Source organism: Hoplias malabaricus, chromosome 2 (genome assembly GCF_029633855.1).
Source record: "Hoplias malabaricus isolate fHopMal1 chromosome 2, fHopMal1.hap1, whole genome shotgun sequence".
Taxonomy (NCBI): Eukaryota; Metazoa; Chordata; class Actinopteri; order Characiformes; family Erythrinidae; genus Hoplias; species Hoplias malabaricus.
In genome coordinates, this window is record NC_089801.1 from 63,934,648 (window position 1) to 63,951,844 (window position 17,197).

At 43.2% G+C, this 17,197-nt stretch overlaps 1 protein-coding gene across 1 annotated transcript in view; it reads left to right on the top strand.

Annotated features, from left to right (window-relative positions):
- The window catches only part of pkd1a (polycystic kidney disease 1a), a 101,772-nt gene that overhangs the window by 20,688 nt on the left and 63,887 nt on the right, over nt 1-17,197 (top strand). The window contains exons 2-6 of the mRNA XM_066660797.1: nt 2,977-3,048; nt 3,156-3,224; nt 9,443-9,606; nt 13,865-14,145; nt 14,267-14,660. Coding sequence (XP_066516894.1) covers nt 2,977-3,048; nt 3,156-3,224; nt 9,443-9,606; nt 13,865-14,145; nt 14,267-14,660 — 980 coding nt within the window. The remainder of the gene's footprint in view (nt 1-2,976; nt 3,049-3,155; nt 3,225-9,442; nt 9,607-13,864; nt 14,146-14,266; nt 14,661-17,197) is intronic.

Consider the following 17,197-nt stretch of genomic DNA (forward strand, 5'->3'; position numbering starts at 1 on the left):
CCCACACACACACATTCATGGACGCTCCCCTCCCTCTTACACAGTCTGTCTGGAATGGACAGATGTTTCCTTTTGGGAACGCTGTTCTTACACACACACACACACACACACACACACACACACACTCCTGCTGCACTGCACATCTGCTGCAGCTGTGTTTCTCTGCATTCTGCATATAATGCAATAAGATCTGAACAAATTGAAGGCTGAAACTAAATCAACTGATGAACAGAACAAGGATGGCCCAAGCCCCAGTGTGATTAAAGCAACCGTAGGTAGCATTTTTACCTTTAAATTATGGCTTCAAAATCATTGTGATGTTCCACTGAGCTGTAATTGGGAGAACAGAGCTTCTGGCATTGCTACTTCAGGTTCAGCATTGCAGAAACTGCACTGTGGAGTGTTTGGAGGAGGGTAGGAAACCACCTTCTTCTTCCCCATCCCTATTGATTTCAGGACAGTGCCATAAAACAGAATTAGACTCTGTAGGGAGTGCTAAGGAGCACAATACTTAGCATTACTTTAAAAGCTCTGTGTGAGCACAACTCTGCCTTATTGTGACCCCCCACTCATACACACTCATTCACATGCCTTGTGCCTTTTTGACTTTCTTCTCTCATTGTCATCCTCCCTCAGTCTCTCCATCTCTCCTCCATCTGGTTCAGTTCCCTTTCATTTCCTGTCTTCTTTCACATCTACTCTGCTTCTTTTCCTCATCCGGTCTCATTCCCCTCATTCATTTTTCTTCCCCTCCACTTTTCACTCCGTCCGTCCAAATTTCCTCCTGCTAATTCCTCAGAAACCGCCACACACCTCATTCTTATTCTCTCTCTCTCTCTCTCTCTCTCTCTCTCTCTCTCTCTCTCTCTCTGGTTCCGTAAACTGTGCTCAGTCTTATCCTATTCAGTCAGTTGTTGTTTCTTCTCTCCTGTTATTGTTAAAATATGCCTTTTGTAGCAGAGGTGCTAATGTAAATGCTGCTCCACTGGACTAGTCTAGGCAAGTTGGCTATGATGACAGAATTAGCCTCCACGCTAATATGAGCTCTGCAGTGGCGGATTTATATTCTTTACCAAGCTGGACTAGGCCAGTGAGAAAAAAATAAACCCACAGAGTAACAAACTGAAAATTGTTAGCTTTATATAGCCACTCTGCTAACCAATGTTAATGTAACAGACTACTCCCCCAGGATGGACTCTGAAACATTAAAAAGACAACAACATAATTACTCACTAAGCTAAAGTTGGCTTTACACGGTCTCCATGGTAACATAAACGCTACTAAACATTCATACGTGGACCAAGCATATTGTAAAAGACAATGGCAGAGTTAGCCTCTGTGCTAATGCTTGCTATCTGCTGGTTCTGTTCTAGTAGAAATGTTACTCCAATACAAAGGCTAACTGTAGCCATCACTTTAGCTAATTCTACCTTTACTTGAACATGTAGTGAAAAGTGCTGTTAAGTTGGAGCCCAGACACACCATTTGGGGACAGGCTTGCAGGTTTGTCTCTGTAACATTTCTTTACATAAAAACACTTTGCCTTGGTTCCCCCTGCCATCCCGGACTTACAACCCAATAAATATCAGATAAACCCTTTAAAATATGACCTACACACCCTAAAAAACCCTATAAGCAACACCATAATGTCACTAATACTGTACGTCCTTTGATAATTTAACATTTTATTAACCCTTTTAACAAATTATGTTAATAAAAACAATTATTTGATGTTGTTTTAAAGATTGAGGGCACAGCTTCTACCAAACACAATTTATACCCTTCATTACAAGCCCTGTTTATAATCAGCATGTCCTTTTAGATGTCACAGCTCTTTTTAAACGTCATGGAGTATGATGTTGTCAGTTTTGTTGCAACTACAGCCAGTTCTGTGTTCTTTGCTGTGGCATAAACTGATGTTGAAGAAAATGATAGAAGTCGTAATGATGTAAGCGGTGGTGTATATGTGGTGGAGCTGTTCGGAGTATGGAGATGTTTGATTCAAACTGAGCCACAGGTAACCAGCAGTAACCTTGTAGTGTGTAAAAACTGCAGGGATTGGGTTACATTGTGTGTGTGTTTGTGGTTGGTTCCTATGCGCATGGGTGTCTCTGTAATTATGATTGGCTTTCCTCTTCTGAAGCTGAGATACTGTGTACTGTGTATTTTTATATAAATACAAACAGAACCTGTGTGTGTGGTTCATTTGTGTGTGGTTTCCTCTATAATTATGACACTCCTACTCTTCTAAAGCTGATGTAAAAAGTGTATTGTGCAAATTTATTTTCATATGCACACAATCTATTTTTACATGAGTGTGTGTGCCTGTGTAAATCATCTGGGCTGCACATGCAGCTCCCTTGACCCTTACAGATACAGACCCTGATTTTAAGCAAACACTGATAATAATTTTCTTCTTTCAAAAACACTAAGCTTTAAAATGAGCTCTTTAATCAAGCACGTCATTTAAATTCTCCCTGTTTCCAAAAGGAAGCACAGTTCTTAATGAAACATCTCTGACTTGCTTTGATCAAACCCCACAGCAGCATTCAACCTAATTTAGAACGGCGCTTTTTCCTTTAAATGATAATGAGCTGATTTTTTGCCATTTTCGCTCTGTTATCTTTCTCTTCCATTCTTGTTTTCTCACTTATACTCAATACCCTTATTTCTCTGTGCTTGCTGCATTGTGCAGAAATGGATTCACATACAATCCATATATAATGGTCTTTTAGCGTTGTGAGTTCAGATCTAACAAAAAGACCCGCTGTTTCATAGTAGATTTGTTACAAAGTTTGATAAATGTAAACTTCAATTTACATTAGTCCCATACTAAAACCCACGGATACCATAATTAAATGTTTTTGATCATATATTTTATATTAACAAGGAGACGATGTACACATTTTAGGTCCGGTTAATGGTTCGTGTGTTTGCTGCACTTTAACTGTCTGCTTGTTATCTTCTGTCCTGTAGCGATCTGTCCAGAAACCGCCTCACCTCTGTGGACCCCAGCCTGTTTGATCATCTGAACTCTGTCAAGGAGCTGTAAGTGTGTGTAGTGATCAGAGAAACCATTGATGATGAGTGTCAAAATTATCACCATTTTCTTCATACGTTTCCCTGTCCTTCACTCTCTCTCTCTCTTTTTTTAGGTATCTCCAGAATAACCGTATTACAGCTCTTCCACACAGACTTTTAGGATGTGCCTCATTAACTGTGCTGTAAGTAATGTGTGTGTGTGTGTGTGTGTGTGTGTGTGTGTGTGGGTGGGTGTGTGTGGGCGGTGGAACTGTGTTCTAGTTTCTCAGACATTTTTCTGTGCTCATCTGGTGTTTGGGGTTAGTCCTCCCAAACAGAATGAGACCCAACTGAACTGAATCAGAAACATACAAACCGATTCCCCTGGGAATTAAAACTGCAGCATTGACACTGACACATTTACACCGAATCAGTTCAAATATTAATGATCCAGAACGAATAAAGATTCAAGAAATGAGAACTGATAACGAATGAGCAGCAAACCTCAGTTTCCACTGAGTGGAAATGACTTTATATTAAACAAGCAGAAAAACTGCAGTGTCAAACACAATCCGAAATGAACAGATTTAAAAACAAAAACTGATTCTCTCTAGTGAGTCATATAATACTTTGAGACTAAAGATGATGAATCATATAACTGAATCAAATATGCTTGACTAGCCCTCAGTTCAAAATCAATTTCCTCGCTTACTTCTCCACAACTTTAAGAGATTTGTATATGCATCATATATACGCACCACGATGGGTTACTTCCCAGAGGAATTGCAGGCACGTGGTATGTTTTAAAAAAAACTGACCCACCCCCTCAACCACTGGCAAACTGATGATGTCTGTAATTCTGAGGGTCTGCTGGTAAAACCTTCCCATTCCACTTTAGAGAATTTTAATGCCCAGGGATTACCTCCAGGGGTATGTGGGGAGGTTAAATATGGAATTGATTTTATTTTCCAAAACTGTAGCACAGTGTAGGACCAGGGCTGAAGCTGCAAACCGTTCTGACTAAATGAACTGGATACTAAGTGAGGTGGCACTGTGGGTGGCACAGTGGTGTAGCAGATAGTGTCACTGTCACACAGCTCCGGGGACCTGGGGTTGGGGGTCTGTGAAGTGGGTTTCCTCCGGGTGCTCATGTTTCCACACAGGTGTGAATATGTGAGTGTGTGTTGCCTTGCAAAAGACTAGCGCCCCCTCCAGGGTGTGTTCCTGCCTTGCGCCTAGTGATTCCTGGTGACTCTGGACCCACCATGACCCTGAACTGGATAAGGGTTACAGACAATGAATGAATTAATAATTTCCCTCTCCAGAATTAAATCAGCGAAATATAACTACGTCAAAACACAGTTCTCAGAAACATCCCAGATAGCAGTCAATGTTTGGCCCAGATGTGACACATCTGCACTTTTCTCATGGCCCAAATTTGGTCTTGAACGACGGTGTTGACTCAGAGTGAGGCTGACTGCCTCAACTCAGCCACAGCTCCACCCGATATGGGCCAGGTCATGTGTCAGGTGTTGTGGAACAAATCCGGGCCAAATGGATGGCTGGCCCACGTCTGGCCCACACAACACGCGCCATAACCCAGTCAAGCCCAGCTCACAAAGTCCAGCACCACAACACTCTCCTGTGCCAAACGTGAGACAGATTTGACCCAAATGTCTCTGCTATCTGGGAAACAAATCAGGCCAGTGATTCATACAAATCTGAAGGGCACATATCCACAGTGAATCACTTCAAATGAGTCAAATGGATCTAGGGCATAACATCAGGTCAAATAAAGGAACCAGTGACTGGACAAATGAAGCATTAACTGTGTTCTGTGGCTGAATCAGCGAGAGTTTAAACGACTCACAAATGAACCGAACAGTTTTAACGTTTCAGGAATTAAAACACACAGGACGTCTCTGGAGAATGTCAGTCACACACACTCACATACACACACACAGTCTGTCCAATCACAAGGCCATTAAGACCAATTAAATCTCATCGCCTCTGGCAGCAACTGCTCCATTTTCCAGTCTTGCCACACACACACACACACACACACACATACACACACACCTTCATCCCTGTCTGGTACACCAAAATCACTCCAGAGCTTTTCCATATGCTGCTCCAACAGCCAGACAAGGGAAGCATTATTCAAAGAGAGAGAGAGAGAGAGAGAGAGAGAGAGCAAGAGAGAGAGAGAGAGAGAGAGAGAGAGAGCAAGAGAGAGAGAGAGAGAGAGAGAGAGAGAGAGAGAAAGGGAACAAGAGAGAGGGAACAAGAGAGACTTTTACGTATACTTTTTGTCAAATTATTATAATTATTGTAATACAACCCCCCCTCTCCCTTTATCCCCCGAAGAGAGACAGAGAGAGAATTAATGAGATGATAGACGTAAAGAGTAAATGAAGAGACAGAGCGAAAGAGAGAGTAGTAATAGGAGAAATGGAGTGCAGAAAAATAGTCATTTACTAACCACTCTTTCACTGTCTCTGTATCTCTCTTTCTTACTGTCTCTCTCTCTCTCTCTCTCTCTCTCTCTCTCTCTCTCTCTCTTCTCACAGGGATTTGAGCAACAATCAGGTCACAACCATTGAGGGAAGAATATGTGAAAACTTATTTAATTTAACTACAATGTGAGTACATTCATACACACACACACACACACACACACACACACACAGTTTGAAAAGTGACAGAGAGAAGATGTGTGACAGATTTAGAGAGTGAGAGAAAAAGAGAGATTCTTTTGTGAAACTGATGTGGAGCAGTTGTTACACAAGGAGGTTTTCCATCCACCGCCGTTTTGTGAATTATGAAAAAGTGCATAAAAAACCTGGATGGAAAATTGCAAAAAGAGTTTTACGTTCGGACGAGCTTAGAAATGTTAGAATATCACTAAAGCGCAAATGAGCAAAAGGGGGTTTTAAAATAACAATGGTTTATACTAGGGGTGGGACTTTAATGTGTTAATTTCGATTAATTAATTACAGGGAAAATAACTAAATAAAAAATGTAACGCATTTTAATCGCACTTTGCACCATGGAAAGTTCCTCAGTGCATGAGTTCCAGGCATACAGATTATATGTGATGAACATGATGGAGATGACGGAAGAGACTACGCTGGTGGATGGGAAATTTAAATACAAGAAACCTCCAGATGGAAGTACAAAAAAAAACGTTGTTATTTGCACGTTATGCAGGAAGGAGTTTGCTTATCACAGGAGCACTTCCACCGTTCGTTACCACCTCAGCGCAAAACATGTTGGGGCTAGCGCCCAGGTCAGTAATGTTAACAGTACAGTGACCCCTCGTTTTTCACGGGGGAAGCGTTCCAAGACCACCCACGAAAAACAAATTTCCGCGAAGTAGAGGAAATATTTTTTTTATGTATTTAACGAGTATTTGGACTTTTAAACCCTCCCTGTTACTGTTAACAACCCACCCTTTGCATTAAACAGTCATTCTATAATGTTTTTCAGCTGGAACTACATGTGATATCCTACCAGTTTCTTTAATAGAGTAATTCCTAAACTGTGATTTAGCGTCAGTAAATTTCACTCGGATGTGGACAATACTCTACAGTACGTAAGAAATACTTGTAAATGATATATTTTGTCACCTACAGACCTAGTCTAATACATGTAAATAATAAAAAGCCCCCTTGAAAAAACCCGCGAAGTAGCGAATCTGCGAAAGATGAACCGCGAAGTAGCGAGGGATCACTGTAATTCAAACAGTGTCGCCGGTCAACACGTCGGGGTTCACATTCAGAAGCAAAATGTCAAAGTCCATGTCAGACAAATTGACCAATTCACTGGTAGTAGACTGGTGGGAAAATAAACAAGATTTTGGATTTAAGCTTATATTCGTTGATTCATTCATCAACCAAACTTAAATCAATATTTCTCATGCTAAACTGTTTCCACGACCACTGACTCTTAACCGACTCCCCTCTGACCTTCCCCTTCTCTCCTCTCCCAATTTTACTACTCTGTTTTCACACCAGCACCCAAGCTTCTTATTTTAGTGCAGGTGCATTCAATATAGTAGACACACAGCATTTTACTATCCACTCAAAACATTAAGAACAAGCTCCACACCACAGAAATGACACAGATGCCCAACAAAAAAAATATGAAATCAAGCTTTTTGATATACAATTTATTCGCAAAAGTGCATTGGATGGAAATTTTTCATTTTTTTCGGCCGATATTTCTTTATTACCCAATATATATACAAAGGTTTGGGATGGAAACCCACCTACAGTGGAGCTGGCCGTGGTCATTTGCAGCATGTTATATAAGCAAATAACAGCAAATCTAAACAGAAAATTGCTCAGTTTGTGTATATTTTCTGGGGGTGTGTTCAGAACAACATGGGACACAGGCTAATTTTCTCCTCTGTTCACCAACTCAGCAGATGACCCACCAACAGTGGATAAACCATGACTCTGGCTGAATTCAGTCACAGCGATGCTGGAACCAACCGGTCGAGCCCCCGCAATACCCCCACTGCTTAAACTGCTTTAGCATTTCATTAGTTAGGTCATATTAGCAAACTCGCTAATGTTAGCGTCGATACACCTAGTTCCGGCCACTTGTAAATACAACAATGGAAATCTTAGCTAACTGTAGATAAATAGAAGGAGTTTACTCAAAGCCACATTTTCCAGGAGTCATATGTGTGTAGATTAATGTCAAAGACTTGCTTGACTTTGAAAGAAAATATGTTTTTAGTTAAAACACTTTTGTTAAAGTAGGTGCCAGTACTGCTAAGATTATTGGCGCCCCCTAAATTTGGCCACCTCCCCTGCTTGTGACAGTCAAATGAGACAGTTGCTACCATATTCAATGGTTTTCAGAGGTTTACAATGAGATTACGTTTGTCCTGTGTTGGTATCCGTATTCTACGTGTAAGGACAGATTTTTCCCCTCAGAGAAAAGGAAGCTAACCAGTAAGCTAATTTTTACACTGAGGGAAATGTCTGTCGTGAAATGGAAATGGGTTGTGTTCTACATGCAGTTTTGCACACACAGAATTACAACATTGTTAGAGATACTTAAATATTGTTTAGGTATGTGATTTTTTGCCAGACAGATGTTTAAAGGCGTGAACTTACATGTTATTGTTTTACCCCTGCAATTAGCGAACAGAGAGCGGAATTGCACCATTTACGGCAGTGGCCGGAAATGAGAAGACTGCTATATAGGCACCAGTGCTGCTCTAGCTAATGATGCTAACTAGTTATAGCTTAGGTAAGACAGCAAAGTGAGCATTCTGACTTTGCATACAGATCGCATGGTAGAAATAACAGCTAAACAGCAAGATTAACCTTGTAGCCTTTTGAGTTAGCCAACGTTTGAGCTAATGTAGCTTATGTAATTGTTTACATTGCAAGTTTCCATGGATATGTGTCAAAATCGTTTATTCTTCATGAGCCTATTCAAGATACAAATGGTTTAAAATGTTGTTAGAATTGTTTTTAAGGCTTGTTTGATAAGCTTGTTCTGTTAGACTGTCCCCACAGGCTCGTAAAATGGTCTCACGCATCCAACATCTGAAACAGAGCTCATTGTGCAATGTTCAGAAGCGGAAACAGTACATTGCTGTGTTTTCTGTATTTTTTATTTATTTTTTTCCTTTTCACTGTCCTCTTCCAGCACCGTGCGTTTCAGTAATGACGTGTTTTATTGCCCTCTTATGTAAGTCGTAATAGGAGCTCTGGCTTCGGTGATGGCTGGTGTCAAATAAAGACAAACTGATGGCTACACCTCAACTCCACTGTCAGGAGGAAGAGACTAAATCTTTCTTTTATAGCGGGAATGAGAGCACCCAGTCAAGCTCTTCCAGTTACCACTGTTACGCTGAATCCATCTCTCTCTCTCTCTCTCTCTCTCTCTCTCTCTCTCTCTCTCTCTCTCCCTGGTTTTATGAATGAGGCGTTCACTTTTTGATGCTTATGATGTCATTATACTTATCAGAAGTGACCAGTTCTTGTAATGCACACCAAACCGCTGCTGGACTGTCAAATCACACACACACACACACATACACACATACACACACACACACACACGCACACAAACATTCACTCAATCTCTCTCTCTCTCTCTCTCTCTCTCTCTCTCTCTCTCTCTCTCTGTCTCTCTATCTATCTATCTCTCCCTGTCTGTCTCTTGCTTGCTATCTCATGTGTTATTCTCCTTTCCTAGTATCTCTGTCCCTCATTTTTCTTTTGCATCTTTGTGACTCTCCTCTTCTCATATCTCCTCCACTTCTTTTTTCCTTCTGTCTTTCTCTCTCTCTCTCTCTCTCTCTCTCTCTCACACACACACACACAAAAATTCACTCAATCTCTCTCTCTCTCTCTCTCTCTCTCTCTCTCTCTCTCTCTCTCTCTCTCTCTCTCAGTGATCTGAGTGGGAACCCCTTTGTGTGCGACTGTATGCTGGAGCAGTTGGTCAGTGAGCTGAAGAGGAGAGGGGTCACTCTGAGGAGGTCGGACCACACACTCTGTGATAACCCACCAGAACTGAAGGACCAGCCCCTGCTCAACATCAGCTCACACAACTGCAGTGAGTCACACTCCGCTCGGCTCCATCGGCCATCAGCACCCACACAGCTGTGTTTCCATCCAGGGGGATTTTATCTTGAGACATTATGAGCCTATATTTAGTGACAGATTTCCCACAGCTGTCTGTGTGGAAAGGTGGGAAGTGTCCTCACAGCTGGGGGTCTTCACCTGTTTCATCCCTCATTGCTCAGGAGAAGTGGAGAAGGTCTGACAACAGAATTATTGGGGAATGTACCTTTCCTTAATTAATCAATTACAATCAATAACTATAAATATATTAGTTGATTTTTTATTCTCTGCTCTCACCTTTAACCCTAGATATACAAGATATTTAATGTGGTTGACTAATTCTGCCATGATTTTAGATGGGAACTGGCTTGAAACTCACTCACTCACTGCCTTAGTTTAGGGAACTGCACAAGAATATGTGAGAAATAGTGCTATTTCTCACATACGTTTATGAACAGCACCAGAAGTGGCTGTTATTCAGTGATTTGACTCAAAGACACAATGCATCCCTGTTTACTTTGTGAACTGTACAAAATGATGCCAAATATTCTGTTAATTTACACAGTTTTGAAAGCACAACTGCCCTGAGCTTTAGATGCCCCTGCAGAAACCATAAGGAAAGCAGTCTATAACTCTCAAATGCAAAGAATAACTAGAGACTACTAGAGCGCAAAGGCAGGCTCTGTTATGCTGGGGGTTGTTCTGAGTTGCATCTAACTGAAAGCCCCCCACCCTCACCCTCACCCCTCCCTTTATAAGCTGTCGCTTCAGTTTCAAAGAGTATTCGTTTTCGGCTGCTGTACAAGCATGAGATATAACTGCCGCTGTTGTAGAAACAACACGTCGCTCTCTGTTAGAAGACGACCCACACCCTTTGTAGATGAAGGGCTGATTCTAAGAAACACTAATGAATACAGGGGTTTGTATAATGTCCTCCATTCATACTCATATATCACCCTCAGTCGTACACACTGCGCCTGTGACTAAACTGCTTTCTCCTTGATAAATGTAAAAACAAACATGTTTGGGATGTAAAATCATTTTCCTTTTATTAGTCTGTGCACTGACATTTCAAAATGCGATTATGACGACGTATAAAAATGCTGAAATTAATGTTGTTCTGACAGCGTCTCAAATCCCTGAGAGATATCATTATGGGGTTGTGATTTTAAAACATTTAACCGTAAATAACAATGAGCATCACTAGGCCGTGTTCATAAACAGTGAGTTGGAGTGGTGTTTGTGATCCAGAACTAATCACCCAACATTAGTATCTGACCTCACTAATACCATCAAGTCCTCACAGCAATGTTCAAGCATCACTATTAAAGCAACACTAAGTGGGAGTTGGTGTTTTTGCTCCTGGTCTCTCTTTACAGCTGCAGTAAAGTAATTCACGTTTGCAGCACTGTCCTGAATTGAGGTGGAGGGAGGGGGTGACCTAGTTACATAGTGTCTTTTCTGCAGTGATGGACCCAGAGAGCGAAATTCCACCTAGTGTTGCTTTAAGTGTTTCTAGAAACGTAGCAGCTGTTACTTCATGGAAGGGAGGCCAACACTCTGTTACGACCCACGTTTCACAGGAAATCTAGAATGAACGGGTGTCCAGACCTTGGACATCAGAACAAATTGAGTGTAAAAGCCATTAACCTGGTGCTTTACTGTAGTCTCTGGGGTCTCACGTGCCGTGTGGTGATTTAATGGAACTTAAACACATCACACAACTCTGTCCAGGCTCTGTGCGCTGCTGCTCTTCCGGACCTCCGCGAATAATCCGCGGTCATGTCCCAGCAGAGAGAGAGGAAGAAAGAGAATCAATAAAGAGCAGAGAAACATCTCCTGCGTGTGTGTGAATAAATACGGCTGAGATATAACCAACACATGAAAGAGACTCTGAGATAAAGCGATCAATAAACTCCCGTCTGAGCAGAGCCGGCTTTCGCAGTACAGGCAAAGGCTTTTGAAAATGGACCGAAACAGTGAGGCTGCAGGTCTCTCCACAGGGTCTCGAGGGCCAGGGATCCATCATCTCCTCAGGTCACTGTGTTTGAGGAGTGTGGAGTGTTCTCCCTCTGTCTGTGTGGGTTTCCACCCATAGTCCAAACACATGTTAATAGCTGGAGCAGCTGGGTGAAACTGTCCACAGGTGTGAGTGACTGGGTGAGTGTGTGAGTGACTGGGAGAGTGTGTGAAACTGTCCACAGGTGTGTGTGTGAGTGACTGGGTGAGTGTGTGAAACTGTCCACAGGTGTGAGTATGTGTGTGAGTGACTGGGTGAGTGTGTGAAAATGTCCACAGGTGTGTGTGTGAGTGACTGGGTGAGTGTGTGAAACTGTCCACAGGTGTGTGTGTGTGTGAGTGACTGGGTGATCGTGTGAAACTGTCCACAGGTGTGTGTGTGTGAGTGACTGGGTGAGTGTGTGAAACTGTCCACAGGTGTGAGTGTGTGAGTGACTGGGTGAGTATGTGAAACTGTCCACAGTTTTGAGTGTGTGAGTGACTGGGTGAGTGTGTGAAACTGTCCACAGTTGTGAGTGTGTGAGTGACTGGGTGAGTGTGTGAAACTGTCCACAGGTGTGAGTGTGTGAGTGACTGGGTGAGTATGTGAAACTGTCCACAGGTGTGAGTGTGTGAAACTGTCCACCGTTGTGAGTGTGTGAATGACTGGGTGAGTATGTGAAACTATCCACAGTTATGAGTGTGTGAGTGACTGGGTGAGTGTGTGAAACTGTCCACAGTTGTGAGTGTGTGAGTGACTGGGTGAGTGTGTGAAACTGTCCACAGGTGTGAGTGTGTGAGTGACTGGGTGAGTGTGTGAAACTGTCCACAGGTGTGAGTGTGTGAGTGACTGGGTGAGTATGTGAAACTGTCCACAGGTGTGAGTGTGTGAAACTGTCCACAGTTGTGAGTGTGTGAGTGACTGGGTGAGTATGTGAAACTATCCACAGTTGTGAGTGTGTGAGTGACTGGGTGAGTGTGTGAAACTGTCCACAGTTGTGAGTGTGTGAGTGACTGGGTGAGTATGTGAAACTGTCCACAGGCGTGAGTGTGTGAGTGACTGGGCGAGTGTGTGAAACTGTCCACAGTTGTGAGTGTGTGAGTGACTGGGTGAGTATGTGAAACTGTCCACAGTTGTGAGTGAGTGTGTGAAACTGTCCACAGTTGTGAGTGTGTGAGTGACTGGGTGAGTATGTGAAACTGTCCACAGTTTTGAGTGAGTGTGTGAAACTGTCCACAGTTGTTAGTTTGTGAGTGTCTGGGTGAGTGTGTGAAACTGTCCACAGTTGTGAGTGTGTGAGTGACTGGGTTAGTGTGTGAAACTGTCCACAGTTGTGAGTATGTGAAACTGTCCACAGTTGTGAGTGTGTGAGTGACTGGGTGAGTGTGTGAAACTGTCCACTGTCGTGAGTGTGTGAATGACTGGGTGAGTATGTGAAACTGTCCACAGGTATGAGTGTGTGAGTGACTGGGTGAGTGTGTGAAACTGTCCATAGCTGTGAGTGTGTGAAACTGTCCATAGCTGTGAGTGTGTGAGTGACTGGGTGAGTGTGTGTGTGAGTGACTGTGTGAGTGACTGGGTGAGTGTGTGAAACTGTCCATAGCTGTGAGTGTGTGAGTGACTGGGTGAGTGTGTGAGTGACTGGGTGAGTGTGAGTGGGTGAGTGTGACTGGGTGAGTGTGTGAGTGACTGGGTGAGTGTGTGAGTGACTGGGTGAGTGTGACTGGGTGAGTGTGACTGGGTAAGTGTGTGAGTGACTGGGTGAGTGTGTGAGTGAATGGGTGAGTGTGAGTGGGTGAGTGTGTGAGTGACTGGGTGAGTGTGACTGGGTAAGTGTGTGAGTGACTGGGTGAGTGTGGGAGTGACTGGGTGAGTGTGTGAGTGTGACTGAGTGAGTGTGTGAGTGACTGGGTGAGTGTGACTGGGTGAGTGGGTGAGTGTGTGAGTGACTGGGTGAGTGTGTGAGTGTGACTGGGTGAGTATGTGAGTGTGACTGGGTGAGTATGTGAGTGACTGGGTGAGTGTGTGTGTGTACAACTAAGGTATCCTACTGCAATCATTTGCTATGCTCCTGAAATCAGTTGCCTATAACAATGCACTGTATATTGAGTAATGTAGGGAATAGTGAGTAGGGAGCCCTTAGAACACAGCTAGCATAGATAATCCATGATCAACCTCCTCTCTCTCTCTCTCTCTCTCTCTCTCTCTCTCTCTCTCTCTCTCTCTCTCTCTCTCTCTCTCTCTCTCTCAGAGCTGTACTATGCAGGCTGTCTGAAGGACGATGGTCATCACGGGGGCAGTGAGCTGGTCATCTTCTCCTACTCAGTGCCAGGGAATTTCTCTCGGGAGGAGTGTAACTCCAAGTGTTTCAATGATAAACAGCTGTACGGTGGTCTTGGGGCGAGGGGCGAGTGTCTGTGCAGCACCAACTCGGAACCGAACCACATCAGCGAGGCCCAGTGCTCTGCCGCCTGCTCAGACCCACACGTCAGGAGGGAGTGCGGCCTGACCATCGCCCCGGACGTTTTTCAGGTGTGTGACTGGAGCCCTGTTAGGTTTTATCTAACACCGCTTCTCTCTCTCTGTCTCTCTCTAGTGATTTATATTTATAGGTCTTTTATTTGTGTGCATTATGTCTAATTTACCGATGCAGGTGGACTTCTCCGTGCGTGTGTTGGGGGTCCGCACCAGCGTCCACTCTGAGGCCCACCTGACCGCCTCCTCGTCCGTGCTGCCTGTCTCCCTGTCCTGGGACTTTGGTGACCTTTCACCTCATCTCAACACCTCCAGCCCCGACACTAAAGCGTCTCACAAGTTCGCCGTCCCAGGCCTCTACAGCGTGCGGCTCGTCGCTTCAACCGAGCACAAAGAGGTGACCACTGTGGGCGAGGTCACCGTGGAGCTGCCGCCGAAACTGGAGCTCCACTGCCCGTCACTGCTGGTGGCCAATCACAGCCTGGAGGAGGAGGTGACCCTGGTGAACTGGGGCGGATTGGGCGTGGCTGTGAACTGGACCATCAAGAAGGAGGGGAAGGAGGTGGCCCGAGGTGAGAGGGAGATACAAGACACACACACAAACTTGTATCTGTGAATTATGGGGACATTGCATAGATTTCCATTCATTTTGTGGAGACTAACCATTAAACAATGTCCAGATGTTTGTGGAAATTCTCCATAACTGATTTAAATTGGTTTCCCGTGTCCGAAAGTGTGTTTGAAAGCTCTTTTTATAAATATTCAGTTTATATTGTCGTAAAAAGCCGCAGAGACTGGAAGATTTAATGAATATGTTTCATAACTCAGTCAAAAAATGTCCACAGTCACATCAGAGGCGTGGAGATAGAAAATCACAGCGTCAAGAACCAGAACCTGATGAATGCTTAAATAACAGGCTGAGTGCTGGAGTAGCAGACAGAGTCCCCCGCTCAAAAGACTTGAGAGATTTGGTTTCTGGAACCCACCCTGTCCAGAGTCATCACAAGGATCAAACCTCACAGCAGCGTTCTCCCCCTGTGTAAACAGCCCTGTTCAGAAGGCCTGATTTCAGCACCTGTTCCTTTAAATGATAATGAGCCGCTCGCTCTTCACCCTGACCCCGAGTGCCCAGCAGTGAGGAGCGAGGGGCACCAGCTCTGGTTTTTAGTTGTTTTCACTCATTTCTCTTTCTTCTCAGCTCTTGTTTTCTCTGTTTTCACTCAGTGCTCTTATTTCTCTGCACATGTTTTGTCTGTTTTGCTCAGTTTAACCCTGTCTCTGTTCTCACATATCAACAACATATGATGCAGCACAAAATCTAAACGACTTGTTTTAAACTATGATCTGAGACTTCTGGGTTGTTGGGACCTAAATCCAAATATTCATGTGTAAATACCATCCAAATTCTTTAAAAGGTGGCTGAGGCATCTTTTTTTCCAGTGTCCAGAATAAACTGAATACCATCTTCTTGGACAATGGTTGCCCTCTCTGCTTCTGATTATCCAAGTAATCCCAAACACATTCAGTGATGCTGAGGTCAGGGCTCCTGGGGCAACTCCATTGTTCTGAGAACACATGCAGTTATAATAATAATAATAATAATTAATTAATTAATTAATTAACCCACTTTTATTGTATTATGTGCATGTCATTGCTGTTTAAAGAAAAACATGTATCTCCAAAATGGTAACTGTACGGGAAAAGCACTAATGCTCCATAACTTTCAGTGGTCAATGCAAGAAGATTGAATTCCAAGTCATTTTTGGAGCATTTCTATTGGTCCATTTGTCATGATATGTTCACACATCCTGTGTCCGAAATGGCTTCCTGTTCACTATTCCCTATATTACTCACTATACAGTGCACTATTATAGGGAACTGAAGTCAGGAGGGTAGTGAACGATTTCAGACACTACCTCGTTTGTTTTTACCAAACAGCGTGGTGCATTATGGGTATCCACTATTGACACATATCAGCGGTGCATTGTGGGATTGTTTGAGGGCACTGAATATTGTCCGCTATGTTTTCGGACACTGCTACAAAATGGCGGAACACCAAAATAGGGCACTATATAGTTTTGGACACAGTGACAGTGTGAAGGATGCTGTGTTCAGATGATGCAGTAAACTAAACATAAAAAAAATGTCTCTTGGCGTGAACAAGCCTCGAATCTGTTCGACAGTGAGGGGAGCGTGGGTATGTTGTGGGGAGATTGAAGCTTATAAATAATAAACCTTTTTTTCCTCTTTTTTCTTTCAGCTCTTTCTTTCCCTCTGCATCTCTTCTCATACACCCCCACCGTCCCCGTCCCCCCACAGCCATGTGAATGTGTTGCTGTGCATGTTTATTGTTTGGCGAACCCTGCCCCACTCCATCCATCATTGTTAGCTTGGTGAGAGTAGATAAAAAGACTGAAGGTGTGATCTCAGGAGAGAGGGAAGGGAATAGAACAGAGAGAGAGAGAGAGAGAGAGAGAGAGAGAGAGAGAGAAAGAGAGAGAGAGAAATTTTGATGAATGTGTGCTGCCATGATCTAAATGGCGTTACTTTATGGCACTTGGAAAAGACTTTAATCATTTTCCCTACACTCAGGTTAGAAGGTTTTTCAGACTCAAAAATATCACATACACATCTCACCAAAATCATCTCTGTAATCTCTCTCCTTTTCATGTTTAATATTCAGATAGTTTAGTTATTTTTTGATAGCATGAAAATCAGAACAATTTTCTACAAACATTAAAGCATTACAGTGTTAGACAGCGGGATTCCCAATAATAATAATAATATCAATGAACTCATGCATCTTTAGTGCTGCTGTTTATGCTTCCTACCCTCCTTCATGAGTTACATGAGCTGAGCCCAAATAGCTACAAAAAAGCCTCTGTTCTCCCTGTTATAGCTAAGCGGAGCATCACAGTGATTTTGAAGCTGTTATTTTAAGGTAAAACACTACCTAGTGTTGCTTTAACAAGGACATAGTGTCTTTGTTGCAGAGCACCCCCTATGTGGAGCAGTTCCTAGATATGATTGAGGGCGTTACAGTGAGTTTTAATCGAAGTATGAGTGAGCACACCCAGAAAGCTGTTCTACTTCAGACCTAAAGAGCTAA